This window comes from Mustela erminea, chromosome 14, assembly GCF_009829155.1.
Source record: "Mustela erminea isolate mMusErm1 chromosome 14, mMusErm1.Pri, whole genome shotgun sequence".
Lineage (NCBI taxonomy): Eukaryota > Metazoa > Chordata > Mammalia > Carnivora > Mustelidae > Mustela > Mustela erminea.
Genome location: NC_045627.1, coordinates 512,986 through 536,868, shown reverse-complemented (window position 1 = coordinate 536,868; position 23,883 = coordinate 512,986). Strand labels below are relative to the sequence as shown.

The window sequence follows — 23,883 nt, the reverse complement described above, 5'->3', positions numbered from 1 at the left end:
ACAATCGTCATCGTCACCCGAAGTCCATTATTTACACCGTGGTTTCCTCCAGATGCTGGACAAATATACAGTGACAAGTGTCTATCATCGCGGTATTATGCAGGGTATTTTCACTGCCCCAAATATCGTCCATGCTCTGCCTATTCACTCCTCCCATCCTCAACCTGACAACCACTGACCTAGTTGTTACTGCCACAGTTTCATCTTTTCCAGAATGTCAGTGTGGGGACCACGCAGGACGGAGCCTTTTCTCCAGATGGCATCATTCACTTAGTAACGTGCTCTCACAGTCCTCCACTCTCTCATGGCTTGATAGCTCATTTCTTCTTAGCACCGAATAACTGCACTGCTTGGATGTACACAGGTTAGTCTATCCATTTGCTGAAGATCATCTGAGATGTTTTTAAGTTTTGGTAATTACGAATAAAGCTGCTATAAACATCCACGTGCAGATTTTTGTTTTGTTTTCTTTTCTCTTTTTAAGCAGGCTCCATCCTCAACATGGGGCTTGAACTCATGACCTTGAGAGTTAGAGTCACTAGCTCTACCAGCTGAGCCAGCCAGGCACCCCAGATTTTGGTGTTTGCACCTCCTTTCAGTAAATACGGAAGCAGTGAGCCTGCTGGGTCATGTTTACAGAGTGTGTTTACTTTGTGAGAAGCTGATCCATGGTATTCCAAGGTGGCCGCACCATTCCGCCCTCCCGCCAGCAACGAGTGACCATTCCGACCACTCCACATGCTTGCCAGCATCCGGTGGTGTCCGTGTCTAGTATTTTGGCCATTTCAGTGTATTGTAGCGGTATCTCACTGTTGCTTTCATCTGCATGTCCCCGACGACGATGCCTGCAGTATCTTCATATACTCGCCGCTATCTACAGTGTATGCCTCCTTTGGTGAGGCGTCCGCTATAGTGTTTGGTCATTTTTCTTATTAAGTTGGAAGGGTTCTTTGTCTATTTGGATAATAACCCTTTACTAGATGTCTCTTGGGAATATTTTTTCCCAGTCCGTGGCCTGTCTTCTCTATCTCTCCTCGTCTTTCTTCAAGCAGAAATCTTGTATCAGCTTATCAATTACGTCTCGCATGGATCGTGCCTTTGGTGTTGGTTCGAAAAAGTCACTGTCATACTCAAGGTCCTCTAGGTTTCTTTCCTATGTTATCTTATAGGAGTTGAAGAGTTTTATGTTTTACATTTGGGTCTATGATCCATGTTGAGTTAATTTGTGTGAAGGGTGTAAGGTAGGTGTCTAGATTTTTTTTTTTTTTTTTTTTTAATGCAGATGGCCAGTTGTTCCAGCGCCTTTTATGGAAAAGACTATCTTCACTCCATTGCCTTATCTGTGTTCCTTCATCAAGTGACTATACTTATGTGGATGTATTTCTGGGCTCTCTATTCTGTTCCACTGATCTGCTTGTTTTTATTTTCATCGATACCAAACGGTCTGGACGACCACAGCCGGACAGTGTCTTGAAGTCCAGTAGCCGCAGTCCTCCGACTTCCTTGTTCTTCCGTCCTGTCTTGGCTCTTCTGGGTCTCTTGCTACTCCATAAACTATAGAATCAGTTCGGTCTTCCTCATATAGATCTTGTACATATTTTGTAGGAATCATACCTAAGTATTCGCTTTTTTGAATGCTAATATAAACAGTATTGACTTCAAACTGCACTTGTCTATCAGTGGTACACAGGAAAGTGACTGGCTTTGTACACTAACTTTGCATCCTGCAATCTGACCTTGCTGTGTAACTGCTTAGGCAGGAGTCTGTGGATTCTTTCAGATTTTCTACATTATAGATAACCAAGTCACCTGTGAACAAAGACAGTTTCTTCCTTCCCTATCTGTATTCCTTTCATTTCCTCTTCTCATCTTCTGCGTTAGCTAGAACTTCCAGTACAATGTTGAAAAGGACTGGTGAGGGGACATCCTTGCCTTGTTCCTTTCAATAATGGGAAAGGTTCAGGTTTAATGATGTTAGTGGTAGTTTTCTGTCGATATCCTTTACCAAGCTGAGGAAATTCCCCTCTATTCCTAGTTTACTGAGAATTTTCATCATGAATGTGTACTGGATTTTGTCAAATGATGTTTCTCTTCACAGGATCATATGATTTTTCTTCTTTAACCCATTCATGTGATGGGTTAAAGAAGGGTGAGCCAGCCTTGCATACCCAAAATAAATCCCACTTGGAAGTGGTTTATAATTTTTTTTGTACATTGCTGATTTAATTTATTAATATCTTATTGAGGATTTTTGCATTTATATTCATGAGAGATATTGGTCTGTAGTTTTCTTCTAATGTCTTTGGTTTCAAAATTAGGGTAATACTGGCCTCATAGAATGAGGTAGGCAGCATTCCATCTGTTCCTCTCTTGTGAAAGAGACTATAGAGAAATGGTATAATTTCTTCCTTAAATGTTTGGTAGGATTCACCAGTGAACCCATCTGGGTCTGGTATTTTCTGTTTTGGAAAATTATTAATCACAGGTTCAACTTCTTTAATAGATGTAGACCTATCCAAGTGGTCTATTTTTTCTTGAATTTTGGCAAATTATGTCTTTTAATTAATTGGTTTAGGTCATCTACGTTATCCAGTTTGTGGGTATAGAATTATTCATAGTGTTCCTTTATTGTCCTTTTAATGTCCGTAAAACCTGCAGTGATGTCCCCTCTCCCATTTTTGATATTAGTAATTTATGAACCCCCTTTTCTTAATTAGTCTGGTTATAGGCTTATTGATTTTACTGATCTTTTCAAAGAATTAGCTTTGATTTTATTGATTTTTCTCTATTGACTTTCTGGTATTAATTTCATTAATTTCTGCTGTAATTCTTATTTCTTCTGCCTACTTTGGATTTAATTTGCTCTTGTTTTTCTAGTTTCCTATGGCAGACACTTAGATGACTGATTTTAGATCTTTCTTCTTTTCTAAGTATGCATTCAATGCTTTATATTTCTCTCTAGGCACTGCTTACACAGCCTCCCCCCACATTTTCATAAGTTGAATTTCATTTAGTTCAAAATGTTTTTAATTTCTTCTTGAGACTTCTCCTTCGACCCAAGAGTTACTTAAAAGTGTGTTGTTTAACCTCCACATATTTTGGGTTTTCCAGTTATCTTTCTGTTACTGACTTCTACTTTCATGCCACTGTAGTCCAAGAGAAGACATTGTACAATTTCTGTTCTTTTAAATTTGTTAAACTGTGGTTTTATAGCTCAGAATGTGGTTTATCTTGCTGCACATTCCACATGAGCTTGAGAAGCATGTGTATTTCACTGTTGCTGAAATATCTAACTTTTAATTACCCACTCACCTCTCAGGTTCATAATGTCGCTGCAAAGAGGAATGAGAAGCTTCACAGTTAAGCATGCGCAGGACTCCAGAGCGGTGGACAGAGTCTACGGTAAGAGGGCCAGCAGAGGTGATGTGACAAGAGCACCTACCTGGATACTCTGTGCTTCTCTAACAACCACATTCCTGAGCGCTTGGGGCCTGTGCACGACGCGGTGACCGCAGCTGTCTCAAGGCGGCATCCCCGTACTGAATACCAGAGCCCATTCTTTCCGGGTCCAGCTCACCTGAGGACCAAACAAGTTTTCTTTAAAAAAATCTTTCGTGTTTGCGTGATCCCCAAGAATATGTTAAGTGAAAAAAAAAAAGTGCAGAATGCTGTGTATAAACAGTTGTTCTGAATAATGAGCAAAAAATATACACATATGTTTTCTTATATGGGCACAAAAATATCTTTGGAAGGAATGAGAATGGGGGGTGCCTGGGTGGTTCAGCTGGTTAAACGTCAGCCTTTGGCTCATGTTGTGATCCCAGCGGTTGGGGAATGGAGCCCTCTGTTAGGCTCCCTGCTCTCTCTTGCTATTTCTCTCAAATAAATAAATAAATACATAAAATCTTAAAAAAAAAAAGTGAGAATAACAGTTGACTTCAAGAAGGGGTTTTAGATGGCTCGGGGACAAGAGAGGGGCTATAATGGAGGGAGACTTCCACTGTATCCACTTTTGTATTTTTTGAATTTGGAAATATATGAATATATTATGTATACAAAGATAAATTACTTAAAAAGTAAACCACAAAGAGACCATTTCCTACTTATCAGACTGGTAAGAACCCAAGTATGTTAATGCACTACCCTGTGGGCATGGCTTCGGTGAAAGAAGCACTTTCATTCGTTGTAGTGGGATCATAAATTGCTACAACCCATGCTAGGAGGAATCTGACAGTCTCTACCCAAGTTCCAGATGCGTGTTCTTTGACCTGGCAATTCCACTTCAGGAACTCATCCTCTACATACCCTTCACACAGGGGAAATGATATGTAAAAGATTATTTACTGCAGTATTTGTGACAGCAAAATGTGGGCAATACTCCAACGTCCAAAGTAAACTGGTTAAATGATGGCAATACAGACAACCAACATTACACACACTCGTGTGTATATGTGCGTCAGCATACGCATGTACATGTACGGAAGTCTCTATGTGTTCATTTGTAATGATCCGTAGGTCCAGTAAGCAGAAGCAGCAAGGCATAGAATTTATAGTACACTAACTTTTGTGTAAAAAAAAAAAAGAGGAGGAGGAGGGGTGCCTGGGTAGCTCCTTTGGTTAAGTGATTTCGGCTCACGTCCTAACTCCAGGGTGGTGAGACTGAGCCCCACGTCGGGCTCCACCCTCAGCAGGGCGCCCTCTTTTCTCCTCCCCCACCCCTCCTGCGGCTCCTGTGCATGTGTGCTCTCTCTAACCAATAAATAAGTCTTGAAAAAAAGAGGAAACAGTGGTTTTTGAACCATGTGAATGTACTGCCTATTCAGAAAATTTAAAGTACTGCTGAAAAATTTTAACTTACATCTGTATATTTTCTCACCTAGATGTAATTGTGATTTTGATGATCTTTTTACCTTGATGATTGCATATGCAGTATTAAGGAAGCAAAGTAATTACATCAAACAAGGTGCTAAGCTTAATAATACTCAACGCCAAGCTAATTTTAATAACAATGTTACGGAGTCTTTAAAAGTAACAGTTTTTCTGCCAAATTTAGTAAAAAAAAAATCCTTTCTTTTCAGACCAAGAAAATCCAGAAGGATGAAGGGTCCCTCTTTTCCATCTGGGCCCTTGACGCTCTCTCCCTGCAGCTCGCCCGCACCCTCCCAGCAGCTCACCCCGCATCCTGCTGTCATCTCCTCTCCTTTCCTTCCACCTGTTTGTTTTTCTTTCTCTCTCTCTCTCTCTCTCTCTCTGCATTCACACACGCTAACATTCTTCCATTACCAAAACCTCTTTAAGTTAACCCTTTGTACCCTAAGCTACCACTACTTTCCTTCCAGAGAAGAGTCAACACTTACTCTGCCTTCTCACCTCCTCTTTGTTCCTCAATTGTTGTCTTCTATTTTCTTAATTCTACTGGCATTGATCTTGATAAAGAAGCCCAACGACTTCCTATTGCCCACCCCAGCGGGTATTTTTCTAGCTTAGTTCTTGGCTTAGGAGACTGTTCTCTACTGCATTTGATAGTGAACAAGTATTTGACTCATTGTTTTGGCTGAAATGACAGACACTTTCCCCTGGTTCTTTCCAAACATCTCTCTGATCACTTCCTACTCCTCTTTTGTAGGTTCCTCCTCTTCTCCATCTCTCGGTCTCCAAGGTTTTGCTTTTGATCAGTGCTTTTCTCACTCTCAACTGCTCTCAGATGATCCTGTTCCTTCCATACTTTCAACTACTCTATGTACTGATGGTTGACAAATGCATACTGCTGGCCCAGACTTCTCCCCAGAGCTTATGAGATCATTCCATGGGCTTGTGCCAGTGGAACTGCAAAGGGAAGACGTCCAGAACAGAATCATCTACATGCCCTTGACCCTGCTTACCCTCTGGTTTAATGACATCTCTTTACCGAGTCACTCACGTATGACATTTAGTTACCCCCGGCTCCTTATGCCTTCCTAACCCACCTCCTCACCACTCCCCACCTCCAAATGGACCGCCCTGTCCTACTACTCAGCACGAGTCATATGATGCTACTACCAAAATAATTCTGATTCATCTATATTTCTTTGTCTCTACTTCCACATCCTCCTCAAAGCTTTAATCAGTCACCTTTTACATGGATTACTCAAAAATGCCTTAATTGTGCTGTCCTTTCAATCCTTCCTCAACATGGCCACCTACATACGTGATTTACCTCAAGTCTCAGCCTGACCACACTGCTCGCTGCTTAACATCCTTGAATAGCTTCCCGGCCTCTACAGCAGCGGTTCCTAATCCTGGATGAACATTAGAATCAATCATATAAGAGGGCTTTTAGAAATGCTGATGCCTAGACCACACTTCAGCCCAATTATTCAGGATCTTGAGAGATGGCGCCTGGGATCTGAATTTTCAAGCATCCCAGGAGACTCTAGTGTACAGCCAGGGTACGACTCAGTAACCCACAAGATGAAGTTCCAGATCCTTGATGAGAATCACTAGTGTGGCTGCCGCCTCTCTCCAACCTTCTCACCTGCCATTCCCATGGGAGTCTCTCTGGTCCAGTGACTTTTCTTTCCGGTTACTTTCAAATCATGCAGTACCCTCGGCGGGAGTACCCCACCCCGTTAGCCAGCTCACCCTTCCTCACATTGTGAAAGGCTCAGCTCAGCTGTCCCTCCTCCTGGAGCCCTCCCAGACACTACCTCCCTGACCTAGCTAGGCAGGTCCCCCTTCTCTGTGTGATCCCAGGATCCTACGCACCCCTCAGCTATTGTATCCACCACACTGTATTGTAATTATTTTTTGATGTCTCCCATGAAAGACAGTTTCCTGAGGACAAGGATTATGATTAAATCATTTTTGTATCCCAGCACCTGACAAAGAACAGACATTCAGATATTTGATGGAATCAATTAAAAAGTAAATGTCCACATATAATTTCAGTAATATTTAAATAAAATTCAACTTTAATAAATGACAATTATATAGTAATTGTCTAAATTTGGGTTATTTTAAATTTATTTTTACCGAAGCAACAATTACAACAATAATGAGACAGGTTACAACCGAGGCACACACTCAGTTAGCTTGAGAAATAAATTCATGATGCCCAAGCTGGAAGTATGCACATCATGCGTGTACCTAGAACTCGCTCAATGTGACCCAGGTGGTCCCCCATCACACCATGGGACCACTGCCCAGCAGGACCAGCAAGCTGTTGACAGAGAGTGGACCACAACCCCACCTTCCTCCTCTAAGCAATGGACCCACAAAAGGCCGTGGTTCTGAAAGCAAACACATGCGGAAACCCTGTCCATTCTCTTTCACCAATGGTGCAAGGAAGCCCCTGGGGAAAAGGGGTGGGCCTTTGCCTCAGCCACGTGGACGAGACCTTCAAGACCGTAAGTGGCAATTTTAGGTTGGCAGGTGTAGAGAGGGTGCTCTTTGACCAAATCACTCCTGGAAAATTAAAAAGTGGTACTGTTGAGCTAAAGAGGAAAATACGCTGAAGAAAAGTTTATCAATGGAAAGCCTTTTACCTGATTCAATTTTGTTAAGTATTTTTCTCGCACATTGTACAAAGGCCTCTTCCACATTCTCCCCCGTTAGTGCACTGGTTTCCAAGAACATCAGCTCTAGAAGTGACAGCAAACAAAATGTGAAGCTACGTTTAGAAGGTGACCACAGCTCAAGTCCCGACGGCCTGCTGGGCATTCTCTTCCCACAGCAGGCAAATGGACTCTGTTACTTCAAAACCATGTAATTCTGTAAATACAGCATCAGTAAATGTCAATACGTTTTTTTAAATGTTAGCAGAATTCTAAGCCCCTCTCAGCAGTGACAGGTGTCTCGTGCTGGCGCTCGTCGGTGAAGGATGCCGGGCCGGCCGGGGGCCCGCTGAGGAAGCAGGCTGCCTGGAGACACCCAGTTGTTGACAGGAGACCAGAGTCTCCAAAAACTCTTCATGCCACCACAGATACAACTGACACGGGAGGGGGTGGAGGGGGGCTACGCTGCAGCTTGTCCTCCTGACGGTGAAGAGGTCCTCTCTGGATTCATACTTCTTTTACCCACCAGAGCGGTCACCAGCCCAGTGTCAAGGCAGGCTCTCCTGGCTTCTGGACGTCTAAATGGCTTCTTTACAAACTCACGATAGCTCATGTTCGTCTCACATGCTTATTTTCTTAGCGTAAAACCGGTCAGTTTGTAAGAATAGAATTTGGTAGTCCTAGAGGCCAACTGAAAGCCAATACTAGGGTATTTTAATTCTTGACTGGTTCTAAAAATTAAAGTTCTTTAAAATGTCTGAACTCTGATCATTCTGTTACCTATAAGCAACCATTAATTTTATGTGTCATTCTCTGGTTTTCTACATGGAAATTCAGAGAATTTTTGAAGGCATATAACCAAATGACTTATATTTAATCGAAGTAAAATAAAACCCAAAAGCCCAGTATTTCTGTCACTGCTTTCCCCTTCTATTTAGAGCTAATATTCCACCAACTTAGCTCTAAATTATATTAGAAAACAGGTCAGGACATCATGCGATTAGGGCCTTTAAAAATCATTACAAACTTCACTTCTGCCCAAGGCCTGTGCTCAGACCAAAAAGTCATTACAGAGTATTAGCACACTGGTCTTTATCAACATCATGACTTCTGTAGGCAGAATGCAATACAGTGAAAATAGGCTAAAGACACCTAACTTCACTAAAAACACCAGGAAATTTCACTTTTCTTGAGTGCCATTTAATCTTAAAATTCCAATAATGTAAATTCAAAGCAATGTTATTACCCCCAAATTTGCCCATTTGAAAAGCAGTCGTATAGGTAAAGGGTCACTTGCCATTTTCTTGAGCGAATCTGGAAGCTTCTAAGAAAGTAACTTCACGGTCGGCATCCAGGTCCTTCTTGTTCCCACACAGGATGATCACAATGTTCTGACTCGCTAGCATTCTGGCATCTGTTAACCAATTAGTAAGCGCATTGTAGGTTTCTCGGCTGCGTAATATAAGATTGTGAAAACAGTACATGTATTTTATAAGACCAGCAACTCTTTCCAGTCATTCACACTACTCACACGCCACTTTTGCACATGTCAGGGTATCGCCGACAAGCTTGAATTTAACGCAGGAAGCCTGAAGGCCCAACCACACACCATACCTAGTGGGGCTGGACTGTTCTGTTTCCAGAAAAATGAAACCGCAAGTCAGAGGTTTTGCTGTTTGTTTTTGCCCAGTCAAGGTGCAAAAGGAAACAGATATTCATTTACTCATTGTACAAATATTTACTGAGCTCTTAACTCTAAGCGCCATTATGTGCAACATGGGTAAGCAAGATGTGAGAGCCAACCGCTGCTGGTCACCAGCTCTGTGCAGTGCGGTGGTACTTTGTTTTGTAGGATTTATCACATTCTTTCTAAGGGCTCTGTGACATACACCGTAACTCGCTTTTCCAGGAGAAACCTGAACCCAGAGAGTTTAGTTAAGTTGCCCAAAGGCACAACGGCAGCCAGCGGCAGAGGCAGGGCTTGCCCAGGTCTGTCGAGCTCCAGGAGATCTGTTTTCAGCTTAGACACACCCAGGGATACGTGCGCCCTGCTGGCACCCTAGACAGCCTCATGACCTCACTGGTGAGCAGGCTGAGCCTTTCACCACTGAGCAAGTGCAGGGGGACTGGGCCAGCAGCTGCCCACCTCCCGGCCAGCGTGCCTCATCCTGAACATGCAGACGGGGGGTGTGTCACAGCACAAGGATGACCCTCTTAGCTGTGCAAGTTCCCACCCAGACAGCCACCAGACGATAGGGCAGAGATGCTGTTTTTCAGGTGGTGTCAGCAAACACTGAGACTGGCGCTGTCTGCTGGGACTTCTGCAAGGACGAGAATGTTCTATGACCCGTACCATCCAATACAGCCACCACCAGCCACATGTGGGCACTGAGCACCTGAGATGGGGCAAGTGAGACCAAGGAACTGAATTTTTAATTTAATTCGTGATATGTGAGTAGCAGCTACACATAGGACAGCGCACTCAGATTCTTAGCATGTGCCGAGAGCTTCACATTAACCAATTTAACAACCAGAAAATCTCGTGAGTGTAACACAATCAGCATGACTGCATATAACAGGAAAACTGAAGTCCGGACAGCAAGAGAACTTTGCCCGAGGACATCACACAGCTACTGACCTGGAACTGAGACTTGAACCCAGGCAGCCGCAGGGCAGAGCCTGTGTCCTCAACGCTCATCAGTGTCCATTACTTCTACTAACTGACCACGTGTAAGCTTCCCCCTGCAAGCCTGGAGGAGTATGTCAAAGCACCGTGCTAAAATACACACACCCCAGGAAGGCTTTATGTATCTCGAACCTCACCCGCAGATTTCCTGACGGGGGAAATCTGAGCAGGGGGAGGGCTTGCCTCCATCGCCTCTAAGACCCCAAACGAAAGGGCTGAGGGGATTCCAGATTCCCAGCCACACAGCACACATACGACACGCAGGTGCGCCTCGGGAAGACGAGACTCGGGGAGCAGAGTCCCCAGCTGTGTCTCCCGCGGGGGAGTGCGCATTACCTGGTGATGTCATAGACGAGGAGAGCTCCTGCGGCGCCTCTGTAGTAACTTCTCGTCACAGACCTGAAAGAATCACACTGCTTTGACTTCCGGCCAATCGAGACCCTTCGTACTGAGCACCACCACCCATGTTTCTGGGTAAACCTCGACATAGGGATGGATGTTGCTTCAAACAGAAACGGTTCAGACATCTGAGTGTAAGGGGGCTCTTCTGTCTGAAATCATGTCACAGAAATGCTGGGGAGGTGGGGACGTTAGACTGAGACAAATAGGACATTTTCGAACAGGGAGATGAAGCTCTCCCACAGAACTTGAGGTTATCTTTGAACTTAGCGGGCGAGGAGAAGCACTCTGGAGAGCTAGGTGGCCACTAAGCGCTCAGCCATCCTACTCTGCTCCCTCTGGGCTTCCAGTCTCCCCCAGGCCCCTGCACAGCTGCTCCCTACTCTTTCCCAGGGGAAGTCCTCCGATGGGAATACGCTCATCTTCCAACCAGGAACCCACAGCCACCCCCGCCCCTCAGTACTTCCCTCCAGCCCCTCCCTGCTTACTACCAAGGAAACAGGGCTTTACCTAGCTTACCTATCCCCACCGAGTGCCTCCGAGCATCTTAGCTGTTCTCCGGTCCTGCGGGTTAGTGTCACTAACACTTTCTCTGCATTATAAGTCTCTCCCTCTTCATTAGATATTTCCCCCATTAGCAACATAAAATGTGCTCTGGTATACCTCCCATCGTAAAATACAAGAAGATATGCTGCCCTGTCCTTCCAGAGCTCTTCTCTGGATCCAAAGTCCTCAAAGAGTCATCTTTGCCCACTGTTTCCCTGTCTTCCCCTCCTCTCTGGTGTCTGCCTCCCTTACTCCGCAGCTCTGAGCCCAGCGGCATTTCTTGGTCCTCACCCTTCCCTGAACGCCCTCCTCGCTCCACCTCTGCAGCCACAACGGCCTCCTCTCTCACCGGCCAGCTCTCCTCCTCAAGCTCTGGGTCACTCTTCCAGGCCTGCCTTGTTTGTACCGGAGCTCCTCAGTGCTGGGGCTCAGTCCTGCGTTCTCTTTCGTCCTCACACCTTGACTCCAATGTCCTCTTCAGCCCAGACTACTTCTGAAAGATCTGGCCATTGCCCCACTGTCTCCATGACTGCCTCCTGAACATGTCCCATGTCACATTTGTAAGACAGAACACTTTGGTTCCCAGGCTGCAGGTCCATCCTGGTTTGGGGCGGAGGAGGGCACCACCAACCCTCTGTTTATACCGCCAGAATGCTCCACCTTTATCCTCGCCTCCTCTTTTTGCCCATCTCCATGCTGGAACCACGAGTCGGTTCTGTCGCACGAACATCTTCATCTTCACTGGTGCCATCATAATCCAAATCACCGAGTCTCTGGCTGGACTCCTGCAGTCACCTGTGCCTGGTGGCCCCACTACCATGCATGTCCCCACTGCCACTTGTGTCCCTCGGTCCACTCTCCTGAGCAAGCCAATTCCTCAAGACCTACAATGCTCCCGGTGCTCAGGGGCTGGAGACTGAGTTCAGTCTCCAAGGGGCAATGATTTAATCAGTCCTGTTTACCTCCTGAAGCCTCCATAAGAAACCCTAAATGATTGAGGTCAGAGAGCTTCTGCTTCGTGAACACTTGGAGGGAAGGTAGTGCGCCCACAGAGAGCCTGGGAGCTCAGCACTCAGCTCCCACAGCAGCACCCAGTGCAGCTCTTCCATTTGGCTGCTCCTGGGTTCTGCCCTTTATGATGATCCGGCAGCAGTAAATACGGCGCTTTCCTAAGTTCTGTGAGTCACTCTAACAAACTGCTGGGCCTGGGAGATGGGTCACGGGGCCTGTGACTGGTGTATGAAGTGGGAGCGGGTCTGAGGGATGGCGCCCTTAGCCTCTGCGGCCTGCTGCTAACTCCAGAGAGTCGGAACTAGCTGAATTGTTGGCCACAGACTTGACGCTGGAGAACTGAACAACTGGTAGGGGAAACCCCGCCCCCCTCATCTGGTGTCAGAAAATGGGCACCACAGAGTGATGCTTCCCTTCAGGGTAAAAAGAGAACTGGGGACCTTATCAAAAATAAACAGAAGGACTCATTACGGCTTTGACACTTTGAAAACGGCAGCTATTTTTAAATGTATTTTTAGCTCCTAAACTCCAAAGGCTACCTATCTGGTAGCCTGAAGCTTCCCCTTTCCACCTCTAGACCGCTCTGCAGACGGGCATATGCTTTACGAAATGGCAGACAGGCGCCGCATGAGGAGGACCGGATTGCGAGTTCTTCCTGGGGTTTCCTCTCCAAGTTGGAGGGAGGCTTCTTTTCCACATACGTGAAGAGGCAACTTTTTTTCTATCTTAGTTTCTAGAAACTAGCAGGTTTCTAGAGAAAGAGGTATGTAAGAGTTCTCCTCAAGAGAAACTAAGTTACACCCATGCTGAGTCATTGACTTCACCATCATTTATCTCACCTTGACACGTGCCATCTGACAAATTATTCAGGTATACAAGCTAAATGCTTAAGAAAAGTACTTTTCTGAGGTATTTAATTTTCTCAAAGTAGTTTAAACCAGAAGTAATACCGCCACCAAGTTTGAAAAGCAAAGACTGCTAACGGGCCCAACGTTGCAGTCTACGGTCTCCTGCCGCACTCTTCCCGGGAGCCCCACTCCCCAAGGCCGTCTTCAGATCTGACTGATTTCCTAAATGCAGTCATTAATGGAATACATGGTGAACGTCCATGTGCTACATTCTACCCTGGGCTTTGGAGAAGCAACAACAAAATACAAATGTCCCTACTTTCATGGATCTTAGTTTTGTCTTCCTGGTATTTGCTTCCATCTTTCTATAAGACGCTTGTGAAAACATGTGACTTATGAGTTTCAGGACTTACTGCCTTCCTGCTTTGACAAGACTCTAGCTTACCCGTATGCTCCCAGCCCATTCCCTGCATCTCCTCCTCCTCCTGTCGGCAGCACCCTTGCCCGACGGCTGCGCTGGCCCCGTCCCCGCTCGCCTCCCCAGCCGGGTCCCCGGCTGGCTGGACTTCACCTTCCTCTTTCAGCGTTTACTTCCTTGTGTTGACAAAGTATCTCCTCCTGTAGTTTCTAAGGATACGTGAAAAGATGGCCTTTGTTTCCCCTATTCTTGAGTATCTACAGCTCTTCTGCCCTAATTCTCACACTTAATGGACAGTCTGGCCAAGCTTGGTGTTTCTGCTGGAGAGGAGTTTTCCACGCGGAATTAGGAGGGCAAGGCTTCCGTGCCTTCGAGCTTAGGCAAGTTGCTGTGGAACAGTGTAACGCCATTCCTCTTGCTAGTCCTTCGGTGGGACTGTTTCTTTTTCTCTTGGGATCTGTTTGCATCTTCAGTTCGTCTGAGTCCTCCACAATTTCACATGATACATACTGGCTGGGACTGTCCCTCCACTCAGGTATTTGGTGTGAGGTGGGCCCGGTACATCGGGGATCTCGTTTCTTTGGTGGAGAATTACAGCGAGCAGCCTGTTTTATTGGGGGGGGGGGGGCAACACGTTTGTATATTTGGCCTTTCCTCTGGAGCTATTCACTTCTCTGGAGAGAAAAACCGTTTACCTTGCCTGAGAACACATACACATCTGGATGCCAGCAACGGGGAAGAAGTGGGGAGAGGCTTGGGGGTCGCAAACTTGCACAAATTTCCTTTTTCTCGTCCTTCCCTCAACCCTGCCCTCTGCTGGCATTAGAAATTCCTGACCCTATTTCAACTCACACTGAACTTCTCCTCCTGTGGGTGCGTACACAGGCAGATGTAAGCACTTTAACCCTCCCTCCTGCAGAGCCCCAGGCTTCCACATTCTGACCTTTTCTGGGACTCAGCAGGAGGACGTGGCCCCCGCTTGCCGCCCTTCCCCCACGACAGGCCCTGAAGACGCAGCTCCCTCTGCTTTCAGGCACTTAGCATCCATTCGGGATCACTGACATTTGGGTTCTTTTTTGGGGAAATCGCTTCATCATCATTATGTACTCTCCCTTTCTAGGTCTTTGTAAGTAAATGCCATTTCAATTGTTTTATAGTCATTTTAGTAAGGGTTTGGGGGGAAAACACATTAAGTCTGGCTTGAATCCACACTGTTTAATCAGTGGTTCCAGAAGAATAACTGTGATTAAATTTTTTTGAAGCAATTATTGACCATTTCAAATACAATATACACCTGACTTTAATGCTACCAGTAAGAGTGAGTTTTACTTAACTAAGTTTTAAAACTGCTTATCTGTTCTGTTTTGACTTTGAGTATCTGTTCAAAAACCACAACTAAAATACTAACCCACTTCCCTGCTATAGTAGTTACAGAATATTAAACATGTAATCTCATCTGCAGCGATCTGGGTTATGACTGTAGTGTAACAAAAATGTGCAAGACAGAATATTTGGTGGGATGCATATCAACCAACAGAACATGCTCTACTTAATATAAAACAAAACAAAAATGCCAAAAGAGGTTTTTAAAAATTTTCCTGTAAAAGTGAAGAGAAAAACTGCTGTGCTATTACTTTGCCTTCATTTCAATCTAAAGTATACTGTAGAGTACACAATACCACACCCTCTAATGTACTCACTAGTCCCAAAGAATAAATCAGCCTCTACGGGAGAGTGCATTCACTTGAGACACTCTAATGCATTCTTTAGTAAATCAATGCTGCATGGAGAAGACTTGACTTTTGGCTTGTCTTAAAGCTTCTGGAGGTGAAGTTTCTGAAATCTGTGCAGGGAAGGAGGAGACTATATAGATGTATACATAAAGAGACTATAATTGGTTATTTCAAATCCAATTTTCAAATATTTTTATTACATTAGAGAGAAAGCTACCTGAATCGTTCTTGGCCTGCAGTATCCCATATCTGTAACTTTACATATTTACCACCAACATTTATTATCTTTGAACCAAATTCCACTCCTATTGTATGATTTGAGTCATCTTTGACTGAAAAAGAAAAAGAACAAGATATTTAATTTGAGAACATTAAAGAAACAGGCTAACAGATTTAAACAAGCAAAATCAAGGGCTAAAGTCAATGGAAATGTAATTTACTGTAGCCTTTCATTTTTCCAGTGGTCAGCTGATAAGAAGCACACAGAATACACATACAGTTCCTACTCTGGAGGAGATGATAAGGCTCTTTCACAAAACCCCTAGAGCGAACCATCCATCGTAAAGCCTAGGCCTGGAGGTGGCCATGCCACAGACAGTCACAGTCACCTGTCCGCTGCGAGGGCACTCACACGTGGAGACAGCATAAAGTACCCGGGGGCCAGTCTGAAGGGCTGACAGCCCAGTGACACGTCTGTCACTGAGGTGTGACTCTGTCAGTACTGAGGTGGTGACTGTCTCCACTACCTAAATGGATAACTATTCCAAAGAAATAAAAGGGAAGGAAAAGGACTATAGCCCCCAAAAGGAACTTGACGGACACCAAAGATTAAAGGAAAAGGAGGAAAAGATAGACAAAATAAAACAAAGCCGAATAACAAAAATTTGGGATGAATTTGTTGGAGAAGCCGATACTGTCTCTACTGAGAGGCAGGCAAACAGAGCAGCTCACTAAACCTGCCCAGGATGAACTGTCTGTGAAAAAAGTCCTTGTGGGGGATGAAGCGCCAAGTTATCACTAATAACACAGCTAGACAGCCCATGACTGACCTACACTTCTCAACCGCAGGGCAGAATCTAAGTGTGTTAGAAATCACCAATGCCACTTGAGGCGCGCTGAGTGTTTCCTGGGGCTGGGGTGGGGGACTGACCAGTTAATACCGACCACACCAGCCTGTCCCAGAGGATGGGGAACTAGTGTGGACATTCTAGAATTCAAGCTATTGAGAAACCTCAGAGTAAAAGCATCAGAAGGTGATGGCTGAAGTCCAAGGGCGTCCTGATTACAGTACGGCCACAGGACCAATCAAGTGGAGGCCTTCCCATCATGCATAGACCACGCAGACTAACCCAACACACATGTCGCCATGGTGAGGAGTTGGGGAGGACTGTCAAGGGAGAGCTCACCACAGGGAGGGGACACAAAGATAGGCAGGTGGGTTCTGCGCCCAACATCCTTGCTGAGATGCTACAGTGCAGTTTTGGCACCTCGTGAAGAGACCTGGACCACCCAATGAGGAAATACTTGTTACATTCACTGAGGATTGGCTCTGTGACTAGCCCGTGCGGGCTCCGTGTCACGAGACAGAAGTCCCAACAAGCTCTTGGACAATGAACACCGAAGTAGCAGAATATGTTCCTATAGTATTTTTCAAAGCTCCCTCTGCTATTTCCCCATGTGACCCACCACCACTTAGGTGCACATGCAGTCTGTGAAATTAATTATTTTTTGTGTCTTCACCCGACTGCTGTGAAATAGGTCATCCTCCACAATTCTTCCCATGATTGTAAAAGCACTGTTCATTTTAAGGGTCTTTCAACTTACAAGTCTTTGATACTACCTTGGAATAAAATATTCAACTTCCCTTACCAAAACAGTGTAAGTCAATGGCAAAAAGATGGGTCTGTGGTCAAAAGACCTAGACTTGAGTCTAACCAACTCTAGCGTCCATTCCCAAGGGCACACACCCAACTGCTCTAAACCTGTTTCCTAAACCTACAAAACAGAACTGATGACAATAACCACCTCCACTATAGTACAAGGCCATCGAGGACCCAAGAGGACTCTTATCTACAATGTACTACTCGGGCTTCCTGGGCGGCTCCCTGTCAGGGCAGGAAAGTCCTCTGTGGCCTTCCGCCTCACCGTGTTGTATTTTGATATCTGGAATGTATTAGAGTATCTGGAAAGTGTACAGTATGATAATATATTGAACAATGAACCACCATAAAACAGAAATAACTTAATAAAAAACTTAGTCATACTGTTAGAAGCTTAATATAAGCTTTTAATATGATTTTAATATACTTTTAAACTATAACTTTTTTCTTGAAATAATGTTCAGAAGTTTGGCTATAAACAAATTTGAGCAAGAGAGCACTCTCAGGGGAAGACATGCATGAAACACGGACCATCTGTTGTCACTTACATTTTTTTTCTATAAACTGATGAAGCAAGCAAGACTTGCCAGTTCCTGCATTTCCAATAACCAAGAACTTAAACAAAAAATCTGAAAAACAAAAAGAGATCATGAAAAATAACTTTAAAACATGTGCTACAAATGTATCCTTAGACTATGATTAAAAAAAGTTAGCAAAATCTTACTTGTTAATATAACAGAAAAAAGGCAACTATTCTGTGAACATAACAAAAAACATGTCAACTCATCTTTTCACCTTTTTGGTATTGGGCACATATGCCAGCTCTCAGTGGTTTTCTGAACTCCGCTCTTGGGAAAATTTCCTTTGATATCGGAAGTTTGAAGACTATTCTTGTAGTGAATAAAATCTGTCCCTTTGCTAGTCACTATTCAAAGAAATATGTATAAGCAGTGATAAAAATAGTCTAGAAATTTCAAGAGTTTTCTGTATAAAAGAAAAACCCTGGGAAACTTCTAGGCTTTGAGAAATCCACTCCCTTCTTCTTTTTAAAAACAGGTATGTTTCCCCCACCCCTGAAGATTTTTTGTGGTCTTGCTTCTATTCCCTTATCTGTAACTTGTGGGAAGGACAGCTTAAGCCAAGTTTGGGTTAGTATTTGAAGTGGGAAATTTGTCTCATTCAGTGAGGAAAGAATTCTTCCTTTCTTCTTTACACAGAGTAATATATAAAATTTGGAATATTATTTTCCATATAATGGAAACGAAGACTCTCCAGTAAAATTTTAATTAAATTAGCATGATGTAGCATCAGTAGCCCCACGTGGCCTAAATGATTAATTTTGCTTCTTCTGTTAGCAAAGAACTTTAGTTCTGCTGAGACCAGGAGCTGCAGAGGACCCACGCCCTCCCCCACCCCTCACACCTTGATCAGAATCCTATCATCACGAGCCCCCCATCCGCCCCACACCCCGCTGCTGGACTCATTCTGTGGCCCTGAAGGCCCTGGTCTGTCCCGGTTCCCTGGTTTGCACCTGTGAAAGTGTTACCTCCACACACCTTTTCCAAACCCAGACCAAGCTCTCCTGGCCCTGGCTCCTCTCTCCCTGACGTAAGTTCAAATGACCTATTTCTTTGCTGACATTCAGTCTAGCCCTGTTTCTTCAGAACTATATTCAGCATCACTCAGAGACAGAGCCTATTTAGCCTCTCATGATTTTCCCATGGTTACAGGCAATAAACCTACAGGACAATGATATCAGAATTGTCAGCATTTAACCATATCAGGTTTTACGCTTCTTACCGCATGATTTTAAAGCATGCCACATTCATGATCACAGGAGCCAAAAAGAAGCAACCCATTTATACATAAATGGATAAACAAAATATGGCATAAACATACACTAGAATGTTACTCAGCCTTGAAAATGAGGAAATTCTGACACATGTCACAACAAGGTTGACCCTCAAAGACATTAGCTAAGGGAAACATTCCAGTCACAAAAGGGGAAACACTGTATGATTCCATTTATATAATGTACCTAGATTAGTCAGATTCAGGGACAGAAAGTAGAATCGCGGCCGCCAGTGCCGGGGGAAGGCGGGGAATGAAGAGGTATTGTTTAATGGACATGAGTGTCAGTGTTGAAAGATGGAAAAGTTCTGGAGATAGATTTTGGCAATGGTTGTCAACAATGTGCATGTCCTTAATACAAATTAACTGTAGACTTAAAAATGGGGCAAGTGGCAAATCATGTAATTTTACCACACAGGCACATGAAACAAAACATGGCAAATCAATCATGTTCACTGAACAGCTTTTATAACCTAAGAAATCAAAGGTTAAGATTGCCAGGTTAAAATGGAAGTCCTGGAATTTCTCAGTCTTTTTCAACATCTTCTTCTATTTAAAACATAAAGCCCAATACATCGTAAAGTTGCCCTCGAATGACTACGTGGTTCCATATACATAAGAATTTTTTACAGGACAGAACTGCACCTGTATTTTCTCTTCCTTGTAATTTTCTTTCTTTTTTAAAAAAGATTTATTTATTTATTTGTGTGTGAGAGAGAGAGAGAGCGCGTGCTCACAGGAAGGGGCAGAGGGAGAGCGAAAGACAGAATTTCAAGCAGAATCTGTGCTGAGTGTGGAGCTCAATGGGGGGCTCTATCTCATGACCCTGAGCTCACACCTGAGCCAAAACCAAGAGTTGTACACTTTACCGACTGAGCCTCCCACATGCCCCTGCCTTGTGACTATCTTTAAGGATTTTATTTATTTATTTGAGAGAGAGAGAGAGCAAGCAAAAGCAGGGAGGAACAGACGGGGAGGGAGAAAGAAGGTGAAGCAGACTCCACATTGGGGATAGAGCCCTACTCAGGGCTCAGTGCCACAGCCATAAGATCATGTCCTGAGCTGCTAACCAAGAGTGGGACGCTTAACCAACTGAGCCACCCAGGCGCCTACCTCCTTGTGATTTTCTTAATAGCATTTTCTTTTCTCTAGCATGTTTTATTGTAAAAATATGTTACATAATACATCGGAAATATGTGTTAAGTGATTGTTTTTGTTATCAGTAAGGCTCCAGACAACAGTAGAATATTAAGAGTTAAGTTTTTGGGGAGTCAGAATTTATAAGCAGATTTTCAACTATGCAGAGGTTTGGTGCCCTTAACCCCTTTGTTGCTCAAGAGTCAACAGAAAAAGGTGAGAGCCAAATAGAGATGCTGCCAATATGTAGTGAACAGCAAATACTAAGAATGAAAAGAATTTCTATATGCAAATGGAAATATTTCTTATGTTTTGTATGTATACAGAAAGATGAGTGTCACAAATCTATGTGATCTTGGAACAAAACTCACATATCTAGACATGGACTTTGGCTTGGTTCTTGTTCCACTGTTATTTTCTGCTTTGGAAGTTTGGCTTAAATGAACTTTATTATGGTAACTGTTATCTAGATTGTACCAAAGCTCTATCAGACAAAAGAGTAACATATCCACTGAACTACACCTTGCTGGGCAAAAGACAAGGAAGACGTGTAGTTTCCATATGTTAAAAATTCCTCCAACAATATTTAAAAGATTTATTTATTTATCTGAGAGAGCAGGGGGAGGGGCAGAGAGGGGAGAATCTCAAGCAGACTCAGCTGCTTAGTGTAGAGCCTGATGTGGGGGTTGATCTCATAACCATGAGATCATGACCTGAGCTGAAGCCAAGAGTCAGATGCTTAACCAACTGAGCTACCCAGGGGCCCCTCCAACAAATTCTTCATACTCTACATCTTGTAGCTCAAACAGGTAAGTATTCGTACTTTAGTAGAAAATCTTTTTGTTTCAAAACCCTTTTGGGTCAAACATCTAGAAATGCTGGATAAAATACACATAAAAAAAAAAGCTTTTAGGAAAGAAAGGAAAATTCTAGATATTTGGGAAAGAGAAGAAACAGAAAAAAAGCAATAGCGGCCCAGATGTGTCAGTATTGAGTGTAAAATGTGTATGGGACAGAGCATAAGAGCTTGTGCCCATGCAAAGGAGGGAGTAGAGAGCTAACTCTGAGTTCTTCTCAAGACTAGGTCTGAAGTGAAAGGGTAGGCTGGAGGAAAAACATCTATTCACTAGCTCAGGGAGATGAGGAGATTTCTTTCACTCTGCCTGGCCTCTTTAATGAATGGGAAAAACATTTCCCTTTGAAAACTAATCATGGGCGCTGGTAAGACAGGTGGGTTTGAAATTCAAATTTACATAAACATGTGCACAATGAACCTCCAAATCAAGAACTGAGCAACAGTAAGAATGAAAGTGACATGACTAGGATGCCTGGAAGAATTACTTTGGAAGGACATGTGCTCCACCCAAGAATTAGAATTCTCACATTTACAGCTCCTTGAAGATGAGCTCACAATATAAAATTACAAGACACTCAAGGAAACAATCCATCACAAGTCCACCACCTGCAGACGAATTACACTTCCAAGAGTTTGATTTAAAAAAAAAAAAAAAAAAAAAGAACCCAAAAAAGTACAGGTGATCCTTGAACAACATAGGGGTTAGGGGCACTGACACTACTCCCCTCCCCCTATCCTATGTTGTGCAGCTGAAAAACCCACATACAACTTTTGACTCCCCAAGTACTTCACTACTAACAGTCCACTCTTGACTACTAGTCCACTCTAGACTGATAACGTAAGTAGAGTAATACTTATTTGCTATGTTATATATTATATACTGTATTCTCACAATAAAGCAAGCTAAAAAACAGTGTTACTAAGAAAATCATAATGAAGAGAAAACACATTTACATTGCTATATTGTAAAAAAAAATTCATGTGAAGTGGACATGTACAGTTCAAGCCTATGTCATTCATGGGTCAAATGTCTACCCAAGATTACATATACCATAAAAAAGGAACCGAATTTATAAGAATAAAGTAATATGAAAAAATAGGTAGATTTCTAGAATGTGTCCAGAGATAAAAATTGCAGTCTTTAAAATTAAATAGTGAATGGATGGGTTTAAAAAAAAAGAAATCAGCAAAAATGAGAAATTTAACTGGAATAGGGACTGAAGAAAATTACTAGAAGGCGAACAAAGAGTTGAGAGGAGAGGAAACTGTGTGGGTTTAAGCAACACGGAGGATTAAAGGAAAAGGTCCAATACAGTTCTAATTGGTATTTGGGAACAGGAAAATAGGGAATGCGGTATAGAGCCAACATTAAAAGAAATCATGCCTCAGAATTTCAACAGAATTAAAATTAAAGGGATTATCAGATCCAAAATAACTGTGACCCATGAGAAGGATAAATAAGAATAACTCCACATCTAAACACATTATCATCATAGTGAAATGGAAGAACTAAGACTATAAAGGCAATCAGGAAGAACGGAAAAATTCCCTGTTAAGGAAATTAGGTTCCTTATCCCAAAGGAAATTAGGTTCCTTATCCTAATAAGGCAGTGAGATAATCACAGTGTTGAGAGGAGGAGCACAAAACCAAAAACTCTCTAATGTAGAATGCAATGTACAAAAATTATACTCAAGGCCAAGGTACACCTCTGCTTCCAGAAGCTGAGACAGAAATACTTCTTCCCGCTCAGTATAACCTAAGACACTAGACAGTATATATAAAGGCAACATAAGGAGACTTTGAAAGTGTAGCAAAGAAGGCAGACTGGCCAGGGACCTTGGGGCCTGAGAAAGGACACGGGTGAGTTCTTCAGGTTTTCCTTTCGCCTCACATACCCTAGACCTGGAGCTGAACAAGCTGGCAATCTGCAAATGGCAATGGGTGAAGATCTTAAAAAGCCCCACCCCACCCACCTCCCTCCCCAAAGCTGCTCTGTGTAGCCGTAGAGCCAGGTGAGGGCAGCCTAGGAAGGAAAAAACTTTTACACATCAACGCTCTACTGCAGCCAAGCAGCACAGGAAAATCTGGGACCCCACCCTGACCCACACCAGCAAAGGCTGAGTGGGGAGCCTAGACGTCCCCCAGGGAAGCCGGAGGACCTCATTACGGCAGGGTGGTGTAGCAGCACAGAGCCAAGACTTTCATTTCCGGTAGCTGGTCATGAGCCGCCCCCAGCCCTCCCCACAGTGTCAGCAGAGACCCCAAGCCCCTGTGGTGGTGGTGGTGGTGGTGTGGGAGACGTGGAACATGGGCACTCTCGGCCCCACCGAGCAGTAACAAGGAGCACTCCCTCCACCCACAGGTCAACAGAAGCCCAGCCCGGACTATGCACTTCTACCTTCACCTGGCAGTAACGAGGTTGTGCCCAAGAATGGAAACCAGTTAAATAAAAAATTTAAATAAAGATCTCAAGTCTCGTAACATAATATAAAAAATGTCCAGGCTTCAAGGAAAAATCACTCAACATACTGAGAACCAGCAAGGTCTCAAACTGAAAGAAAAAAAGATAATAGATTCCAATGCCCAAATGACAGAAATATCAAAAATGCATGACAAGGGACACTTGGGTGGCACAGTCGGTTAAGTGTCTGCCTTCACCTCAGGTCATGATCCCAGAGTCCTGGGATTGAGTCCCACATCTAGCTTTAAAATCTTTAAAATCTTAAAGAAAAAAGAAATGGATGACAAAAATTTTAAAGCAACTTAAAATCTTTTAAAAGAGTTTTAAATATAAAAATATTTCATCAATACAAACATGCTTGAAACAAATGAAAAACAAACCTTTGGCAAAGAGAAAATCTTATCAAAGAAATAGCAGATATAAAGAACCAAATGGTGCTTTTAGAATTGAAAAATATAGCAAAATGGAAGGGACAGTGGAAACAATCTGTGAACTGGATGACAAAATGATAGGAAATATCCAAT

The 23,883-nt window shown here is 43.5% G+C and overlaps 1 protein-coding gene across 2 annotated transcripts in view; it reads right to left on the bottom strand.

Moving 5' to 3' along the window:
• The window catches only part of RAB4A (RAB4A, member RAS oncogene family), a 46,649-nt gene that overhangs the window by 2,401 nt on the left and 20,365 nt on the right, over positions 1–23,883 (bottom strand). Inside the window, exons 2-7 of one of the 2 annotated variants that reach the window (XM_032311969.1) lie at positions 17,602–17,682; positions 15,391–15,505; positions 10,555–10,617; positions 8,830–8,984; positions 7,524–7,619; positions 3,443–3,577 (exon numbers count right to left, since the gene is read on the bottom strand). In XM_032311969.1, the coding sequence (XP_032167860.1) occupies positions 3,462–3,577; positions 7,524–7,619; positions 8,830–8,984; positions 10,555–10,617; positions 15,391–15,505; positions 17,602–17,682 (626 nt within the window). In that variant the 3' untranslated portion in view covers positions 3,443–3,461. The other variant, XM_032311968.1, reaches the window with a different exon arrangement.